At 43.7% G+C, this 9863-nt stretch overlaps 1 protein-coding gene across 1 annotated transcript in view; it reads left to right on the forward strand.

Moving 5' to 3' along the window:
• RNF152 (ring finger protein 152) overlaps positions 1-9232 on the forward strand; it is a 64975-nt gene extending 55743 nt beyond the window's left edge. Inside the window, exon 4 of the mRNA XM_010854819.1 lies at positions 9180-9232. Within this exon, the coding sequence (XP_010853121.1) occupies positions 9180-9232 (53 nt within the window). The remainder of the gene's footprint in view (positions 1-9179) is intronic.
• Positions 9233-9863: the final 631 nt, after the last annotated feature.

The following is a 9863-nucleotide window of genomic DNA, read 5'->3' on the forward strand; positions in this document are numbered from 1 at the left end:
GAAGGGCCGCAGGCAGGGCTCCGTGGGGGCCCGCTCGGGGCTGAGCAGCTGTTGGTGGGGGGATCGCGGTGAGAAGGGGGGGGCCGCTGACCCCGGGGGGCCGGGGGCCGGCCCCCGGGCCCTGGGCCGCCATTTGATTACCCGAAGTCAGACACGAAGGGCAGACCCGCGGTCCCAGCCCGAAAGCAGGCGGAGCCCTCGGATCCCTGGTGGCGACAGCTTCGAAGACGGTTGCATGCATCCTCATAATCACCTATTAAACGGACTGTAATTTATCATTTCTCCAAATCATGTTACAAGATAGACCTATTCTACTTAGACGTTAAACTGTTGGAAGTGCATACCATGTGATCTTCTCTAAATGTGGTAGATTAAAACAAAGATGCTCTGCATACAAGTAGAATTAAACCTGAAAATCCATGTAAAAATTCAACTGCAACATGAAGTGCTGGTTTCTTTCCTTTTTTTGAGAAAATGAGACCCTGTCTCCATTTAGTTGTATGACTTTTTATACCGTTTTGAATGACACCCAAAGTAAAATAAGTTAAGCGGACAGTTATCTTTTCAGGAACACGTCTGAGCGAGCGTTTCCAATGTGCTGTGTTTGTCACGTACCTTCGCTTTTCTTCCCTTGCAATTAGAGCTCGATTGTGTTTATTAAACTGAAGGCCCCACAGGGGAGCAATAAACTGAGTAATAATGAGAAATGCCTAATCCCACAGGAAACCCACATGCCAATTTTTCTCAAGCCATCTCACAAATAAGAATTTTAAATGTAAATATTGTGTATTTGTGTGTGTGTGTCATTTGATTTACCTCAGGTCTTGAGTCTTTTCAGAAGAATCCCAGGACTGAGACTTGTAGGCGTGAGCGTGTCCAGAGTCTGAAGCGGTGGCCGCCTGGGCCCCCCACGAGGTGTCACAGACGTGTCACTTCCATACTTGCTCCTCTTCTGCGTGTTCAAGTCCTGTATTCTGTAAGGCACAAACGGAGAATACAGAAGATTCTGTCTTTTCTCCCAGTTTTGATGTGTTCTCACAGCCGTGAGTGTAGGTAACTGCTAACAAACCTGCACTGGCATTTTAAGACAGTCCGTGGTTATTTCCTGAAAGAGATGGCTCCATGAGAGTTCAACCACTCCACACTCCAGTTTCTTCTTGTGGGCAGAAGTGAGATCTTCTCTTGTATTTCAAGATATGTTTTTATTGAGAAAAATGGCAAGGTGAACTAGCAATTCACATTCCCAGTTTAAGTGGACCAGTTCATCATAAATTCTCAAACGTTCTTAAATGTTTAATGGCCTACAGTTGCTCATGAAGAAAGATCTGCTGGTTTTAAATGATACATTCTATGCCTGAATATGTGTGCATTCAGACATAGCTGTGCGCTTTACAGTTCTAGTTTCTTTTATGGAATTCATGAAGCAAGTGGTGCGTGCCAAGCCCCCCCGCCCCCATTCACAGATATGTCCATGTTCCACTGAATTCCTGAAAATGGGACACAAAGATAAGCAGTGACTGCCTCCAAAAAGTAAGGCTAGAAATAATCCTTAAGACTGAGGTAATTTAATTACCTACATGCTAACTTTCACCTCGGAGAAGGCAATGGCACCCCAATCCAATACTCTTGCCTGGAAAATCCCATGGACGGAGGAGCCTGGTGGGCTGCAGCCCATGGGGTCGCTGAGGGTCGGTCGCGACTGAGCGACTTCACTTTCACTTTTCACTGTCATGCGCTGGAGAAGGAAATGGCAACCCACTCCAGTGTTCTTGCCTGGAGAATCCCAGGGACGGGGGAGCCTGGTGGCTGCCGTCTGTGGGGTTGCACAGAGTCGGACACGACTGAAGTGACTTAGCAACCTTTACCTTCAAGCAGCACAAAATATGCACATTAAAGTTATGGCATTAACTGAGATAAAATGACAGTATAATGAATGAATCCCAAGCTAATATTCATTGACATGAGAATTTGATATAAAAATATGAACTCGGGTTTTTCAGATCTTTCAAATTCGTCATTAGCCCTTTAGGAAATGTATTTGAAATCTCAAACTAGAAATTAGGTTAAAATGCCATTTTATTGTGTAAGCTATTGGGCATTATACAACAAATAATCTAGGATTTGTTTGGTATTAATAATTTAGGTATCATATTAGCTGAATACTATCCTCTATTACGTAACCTAATATACTATTGGGTTAGTTTCAGTTTCTCAAACTCTCCCAGGCTGCTGTGATGCATGTCTGACCTAATTTCTATTCCTCTTGGGGAAAAAAACCCACAGAAATGTTACACTAAGGATTCTGCATTTCAAATGGACTTTACCCTTGTAATGTTAAGTCATGCCATATTCAAATTATTTTTGTGAATGATATCTACATATGTTTATGTCCTATATGAAATGACTAGCCCTGGAGTGTAGTGTGATAGAATTCTACATGGTCTGTAGGTTATATATAGACACTGACATATGTGATGATGCAGTGCCCTGTGTTTCTTAGCACAAACCCGTATAGTACAAATGTCCACATACTTTTTACTTAAAATCCCAATTGCAGTTTAGCAGTGCAAAATTAATCGGCTCTATGATAGATTCTTGACATTACAATTTAAGGTACAATAGCAACCCAAATCAGAATTTTTGTGTGAGTCTTACTGATGTAAAGCCATTGTGGATTCTGCCTGCAACCCAAATCAGAATTTTTGTGTGAGTCTTACTGATGTAAAGCCATTGTGGATTCTGCCTGCTAGTTATTTATTTGTGTACCTGCGTATCAGCGTGCAATCCTGTGTGTGAGTGTGCGCATGTATGCGACGTCTCAGCCTGCCGGATAGAATCTTATAGGCTTAGTGTTGTTTAATGTTATTTGGCATCCACTGCTCTGGCCTCTGGCACTTACTCGTGACCCTGAGAACACGTCTACCCCATGTGACGCAAGCCCAGTGACACCATCAGCCAGAACTCACAGTTCACATCAGTGAAAAAACTCACAATGGAAAGCACAGCAAGTCGGATCTGAAAGCAACCTCTGGTGGCTTGATTTTTTAGATGACTCCCCTCAGACCCACAGAGCTGCAAGACGGTTTGTTCTGCAGCAAAAGGGGGACCAGGACTTTGCACGACAGTTTCCTCCTGCTCCTTCCTAGACCTGTCGCCATCTCTGCTGGGCTACGATCTCCTTTCAGGGTGGATGAATACCCTTTACTAACTCAACTACTGTTTAAGGTCTTTGTTTTTGTAGATTTATATATTCGTTTTAGTTAGCATCTACCTCTCTGGGAAATGAAAGGAGGGTTGATTTAGGGATGAGTATAGACAAAGAGAACATGTGATCTGAATTTTTTGAGTTGCAAAACATTGATTTCCCCCCTGCCTCCCACTTTACCTGTAAAGGACAGTAAGTGTTGTATAAATAGTAAACTATAAGAAGCATGGATTTTTCTTTATTAATGATCTTGACATAACCAAGAGAATGCTGAATATGCTAAGTAGAGTGAAGTATGCTATCAAAAAGCATTGTTTTTGGAAAATTTTGTACAATGACCTGGGGCATAGGTTGTGATGAAAAGGCAATAGGTTCTCTGTTCCAGTCATACTTTATGATCAGAAACCTATAAGATATTTCCTTTAAAAATATAGTTAAGTTTAATCTTGCATGTAACTTAAGAGTGGTTCCCTTGATGGTTAAACCTTGTACTGGTGCAGCCCTTGGGATCTTCATGATTGGCGCTGCTCAATAGAATGTTCTGTGATGCTGGAAATGTTCTAGAAGGTATGCTGTCCAATACAGTAGCCACACTGGTTACTGGGCAACTGAAATGAAATTAGTCTGAATGAGGAACTGGATTTTGTATTTTAAGTTAATTAAATTGCTGCCACTCACGTGTGGCAAGTGGGCACCATTATCGGACAGCGGAGTTCTGGAGGGCTGTGCCATGGGATCTAGCGTCAGGGTGTTAGTGGAGTAAACAGCAGGTGGAGAAGACAATTTGTGGTTTAGTGACATGCAGTTGGCTTAAATTTTTTTTTTCCTTTCTGGGCTTAAAAATAAATGATCTCAAGTATGACAGTAAAACTGCATTGATTGCCCTTTGGGGTCATTACTTAGATACTCTGGGCCAAGGAAAACTCAGTGAAGCTTAAAAGAGTGCTTGATAAAGCCCCTTTTCTGGGATCATTAGCTGCATGGGAATCTATTGTCCAAAAATAGTAAGTAGTTAGACAGTAGCTGTGAAATGTTTGACCTGCATGACCTGTACTGGGAAACTGTGTTTAGGGTCTTGTGGCCAAAAAGTAAATGTTACAGAAAAAAAGAAGAAAGCCTAATGAAATCCCTCTTCACTTTCAACATCTTACTCAAACTTCATCACTGCATTAGTAAGGTGTGAAATATAAGAGCAAGCCTGTTTTGCAATGTTCACAGGCAGTGTTTTTGTTTGCCCTTGAAGTCTGCCAGCTCGTCCTTGTATTTGAGGGGGGCATAGGTGGGCATCGTTTTTCAGATGCCAGACTAAAATGTAGGTACTATTTTTAGAGTGAGATTTGACATTGTTTTAGCCTTTTTTTTTCGTCATCACTGAAATAATTGAAGATTTGAATCCTTGCACAATGACACTTTGTTTGACATTAGGAAAACATCGTCCATGGAATGTAAAAACCTGAAGGTTATTAAAGTTACTAAAATTGCTTTTTAAGTGAGTAAAGGGAAGCAGAAAATTCAATTTGAGATATATTTTCATTGATCAGACTCTTCCTGATAGTAGAGTATTTATTCCAGTCTAGATTTTTATTTAAAGAGCTCTCATAGTTTTATTTGAAAACTTGCACTATGTCTAAAGTGGTTAGTCTGCTTTTTATTGTCCAAAATAATGTTAATCAAATGCATTTGTTTCAATTTAGCAGATTTTTTAAATATAGAACTTGTCAATGAGCAAGACTCTTTAGTTTGTCCTGAAAAATGATTACATTTTTTGCCCAATAATGGATTTTCTTTAGACTCATGAGGAAATTAGAGGTCCAAAGATTATTGGTATGGGAGGAGTGAGATGCCAGTGGTTTGAATTTCTGTCTTCTCTTAGAAAAGTGATGCTGCCAGCTAGTCAGCATTTTGTTTCCACACGAGGCATGTCATCAGTCAGTTAGTCTGTCATCCTGGACCCAGAAGGAGAAGCTGTCCCTTACCGTTTTCATCATTCTCAGGAAAACGTTACCCACAAAGCAATCCTTACCAGAACGGGAACTGCAGAGAAGAATGAGGCAGTCAAGATAATTCAGTAACTGTTTGAAAGTGATAGTCTATTTCAAGAGATGATGACCAGTTGCGGAATTTTGTTAAACATGAAACATTTCTAAAAAAATAAGTGGAAATTCAAGCCATGGACTTTGCTGACACAACTGATTCACTGTATAAAGATATATGTCTATATATACAGGATAAATATATGCACATATATAGGCACACGATTTAGCTGTAACTGAAGCTTAAAAAGTCAAGTAAAATGTTTGTCATGTTTTCCAATGTGGGTTATATAATGTTGAATTTAGGTATTAATTTTCCAACAAACGCTATAGGCCACATCCATTTTGTCAAACCAGCTATCTTTGGAGTGTCTATATAACTAAGCTCTCGAGACTTCATATATATGAAGAGGTGAGTTCTACCATATGAAGAACATTAGTGGGTGGGACATTTAATTTCTGTCTTCCGAATGACGTATTTTTTGGCTCTGCTCAGTTGGTCGTGAGTAGAGCACCATTATTCTTGAACTCTTGCAATATGGCTCCATTTTTCTGCACAAGTTTCCTTGCACAGTTGGGCCAATGATTTTTTTTTCAGGATTCACTGCCTGGGGTATCCCACTGTCTATATCTCACTTATGATGTAGTGGTGCTTGAAAACACTCATCTCGTTAGCTGGACTTTATTATTCTAGTCTAAGGTTTTTGATACTATTCATATTATGATCTTTTTTAGAGACAATCAGTAATATTTGGGGCAAAAGTACTGAGGGGTCTCTTGAAGTCTGCAACAGCATGTATTTCTGTTTGTTTTTCTGAGGTATGTTCTCTTATAGCTGGCCTGGTTCTTCTAGAACACTGCTGTAAGCTCATCATGGGGTGCAGGGCTGGTAGCCCCTGTGAAGGTCTTCTGTGATCTCCGTGGGCTGTGTTACTGGATTATTCTAATGAGAGTGTTCCAAAGGGAAGCTCAGTTTTTAATTTGACATTTGCATTTTGAGAATCCAGAAGTAGACATTTGGATATGATGGCAGTGAAGGAGCATGGGCTGAAAAAGGAGGAAATAGATGAGGCAGGTGCCCCTTAAGGGGAACAAGTTGAGGCAACTATGTCACCTCTCTTTCGAGAGTGGGAGGACACAAGAGCTGGTGTCTTTCACTGTGCTGCAGAAAACTCCCGGTTGCATTTTCCTGGCTGAGAGACAAGCGGACTTTTAGGCAGGCCCTGTGTGGTGGCGGTGGGGATGTGACCTTGAGTCTGTAGCAAAAGAGAGGCAGACACACCCAGGAAGTGAGAAGACAGTGGCACAAAGGGAGGAAGCCCTAGTGAGACTATAGCTCCTAAGCCAAACAGAAGCTGAAGGTCAGTCGTGGCAGAAACCAGCTGAAGGAAGAATACAGAAGAGTGGGAGTTAACTTAGCCAAGCACAATGCGTCGTTCCAGTACAGCCCAGCGAACTCAATTCAGGATGTGTCAACTGAAGACATGGGAAGGTGCTCAGCTGATGGGAGCGTCGGAGGAGGCCCTACTGGGTGTCAGGCGGCAGACCATACAGTTTCAGGACCTGCTTTCGGGATGGCGGTTCAGTCATGACGGACAAACTCCAGTGATGTCCTCTTACCTGAGGAGTGCGGTGCCCACGCCTGTGGATGTAACCTGACTTGAGTAGGTTGATACTATTGGGAAGGCTCATTCAAGAACATTTCGGTTTCTCTCCTGGTTGTGGTCATTTATCATATTTTATTCTACCACTAGTTCCCATTTCGCTCCATTGGCAGTTGCAGGAGGCTGGTTTCAGCCTGGGATGGTTACACGCTCCCAGCATAAGCCACACAGCCCCTTGGACGGCTCCGCTGGTGGGGTTCCTGGCCTTCTTGATAACTAGTACTCCAGTAAAATGGCTAGATGAATGCTGCTCAGAGGCTGTTAACGCAAGTCCTTTACCTGTTTCATTTACAGTTCCATGGATTATTTATTTTAGAATCTTTTTTCAGGGGCCAAACAGCCCTACAGATAAATGAGCTGCTGGGCTGTGTAGAGAATATTGTCCAAATGTTGCCAAATACTGACTTCATAAGGGGGATATCAAGCTGCTGTTTATCAATCTGAATGTCTTAAAAGCATTCTTGCTTGCTCTCTCTGTGGTAGGTGGTGTCTTAGCAAGTCCTGAGTTTTCCAATGAACCCGATTTTAATATGTGGTATTTTTGTACGCCGATCTGGTGTCTTGTCCTTTGTATATGCGGTAATGTTGATTTTATGACTACTGTTAAAACACATTTGCTATGATTAAAATTCATGAAATGATTTCAAATAGACTCATGTGTTGGTTTTCTTCCCCTCAACCTCACGAAGAGAGAAAAAAAAGCTGGCTGGAATTTTCATCATCAGAGACTCTAAGAATTTTAATAGACTTGGGTCATAAAGCAACAAGGAGCTCCTGAGCCAAGGATTTTAAGTGGAGGTGACCTTTAAGTGGCTCCTCTGAGAAGCTAAAGAATGCATTTTAATGAGTAAGTCCAAGTGTGTTTTTGTGCAGTTGGGGTTTTTGTGACTTCTGGTGGCCCCACCTTCATCCTGTACCATTTAGAAATGATGCTGTTTGGACCATCTTTATGTACCTTGTGCAGAACAATTTCATGCAGGTCCCTGTGTAGTGAAAAGTGCCACGACCTGGTCTCTTGGCTCTGTGTCTGGAAAAGCACCTTTTAACACATTTTCCCAGTGATCAGGACCCTGCACCTTCACTGTCGAAGGTTCAGGTTAAATCTTTGCTTGGGGAAATAGGATCCCACAAGCCACCAAAAAACAAAACAAAACAAAACAAATGTTTTCTTCAGCGGGACAGACGGTGTTTGAAGAGCCTTTTTTTTTTTTTTTTTTTGATAAAAAGCATTCTGACTGAATAACTCAGTATCCTATCAGTGAACTGCAGTTCAGTTGAACAGGTGACCTAATTAAGGGATTATCAATGATCAGGTATGCATGAATGCTAGTGTTGGTATGCCCTGGCTCTCTGGGAAATGTAAAAAGTGATCCTTATTAAGTTTAAACTTGAGAGATTACTGTGCTTCAATGTCCATTTCTTGTACCAAAAAAGCAAGATTTTTAGAGAGTCCAGATGTTTGAAAGTATAAAAGTTGAATTAACATATTTTAGAATTTCTGGTGTGGAGCTCCCTGATCTCAAACAGAGGGTGTGAGCGTGCGCGCACACGCGCGCGTGCGTGAGCGTGCGTGCTGGGGCCAGCGAGAGATTGCTTATTGTTGTTAGAGCCGCTTGTTCTTGCTTGAGCTTTTGTATCAGCTAGAGAAAGAGTTGACTCGAAGAGGGCATTGAAGGCATATACATGCTCTTAGCTCCTCCAGGAGTTTGGCCAGGACTGGGTCCCATCTGGAGTCTGATCTAGACTTCTCCGCAGACTTGATGGGGTCCAGGGCAAGGCAGAGGGGATCACGGGAGAGCCCTACATGTGCGCCTCATCTGGGGATAGCCCACGCCGGCAACCTCTTCTGATGACACGGTTTGGGCGGCCCGAGTGGCCTGCCTGCAGGGGCAGGACTGGAAGGACAGGGTGGGCCTGCGTCGGCTCCAAGACCCTTGCCGTCCTCACCCTCCCGTTGTGACTCGAGGGGACTGAGTGTGAGAAGCCCGAGGTCCCAGGGGCACGGCGGGAGCGGGGCCGGGCCGGTGTCCACCACAGCCAGCCTCACCTTCAGTCCTCACGTACGTCACCCCTCCAGCTATCTATCAGCCACATTTCCTGAAATGAGGGCCTGTCCATTTGCCACTGCATTGGTTTTCTCAATACTTTTGTTTCCAGGGATGATCCTTGCAGGAGGATACCGTGTCCAGCGTCCGCGGTGGAGCTCACGGCCACAGTGGGGGCGGTGGGGAAGGGACTGACCGGGAACCAGACGAGCCGCTGCTTTTCTTTCTGTAGGTTTGAAAACTTCTGCACAATTTTACTTGACCCAGAAAGTGACGCAGCTGTAATCGGATTTGGCCTCTCTCATTCCCCAGACGTACTGCTCCCTGCACTCCCCATCTCTCTTCACAGTTATACTTGCCAAATGATAGTTGGTATTATTATTTTAAAATTTTACTTTTTGTTTTATTTCTGCCTGTGCTGGGCTTTGCTGCTGTGGGGGTTCTTCTCCGGTTGCACTGGGCAGGGCTCCTCTGCAGGCGCGGGGCGCGGGTCCTCCTGGCGGTGGTCCCCCCGAGGGGCACAGGGGTTCCAAGCGCTGCGGCTCTTGGGCTCTCGGGCAGAGGCTCGGCAGCTGTGGCGCGTGGGCTCAGTTGCTCCGCAGCACCGGGGATCCTCCTGGATCCGGGGTCGAGCCCATGTCCCCTGCATCTGCAGGCGGGTTCTTAACCCTGGAGCCACTGGGGAAGCTTTGTTATTTTATTATTATTCGCTGGAGTAACTGGGTGTACAGATGCATGTTGTGCAAGCATGCCTCTGAATGTGTGTGCACACACGCACAGGTATGAACAGTTCATAGACTCTTGGTATAGATTTTTTCTTAAGGTTGAAAAAGTGAAGATGTTTAGAGAAAGAGGAGAGAAAAGCACTCAGGTTTGGCTGCAAAGAAAGGCTAGCGTGGGTAGAGTCAGGAGGGAA

Source organism: Bison bison, unplaced genomic scaffold (assembly GCF_000754665.1).
Source record: "Bison bison bison isolate TAMUID 2011002044 unplaced genomic scaffold, Bison_UMD1.0 scf7180017864349, whole genome shotgun sequence".
Lineage (NCBI taxonomy): Eukaryota > Metazoa > Chordata > Mammalia > Artiodactyla > Bovidae > Bison > Bison bison.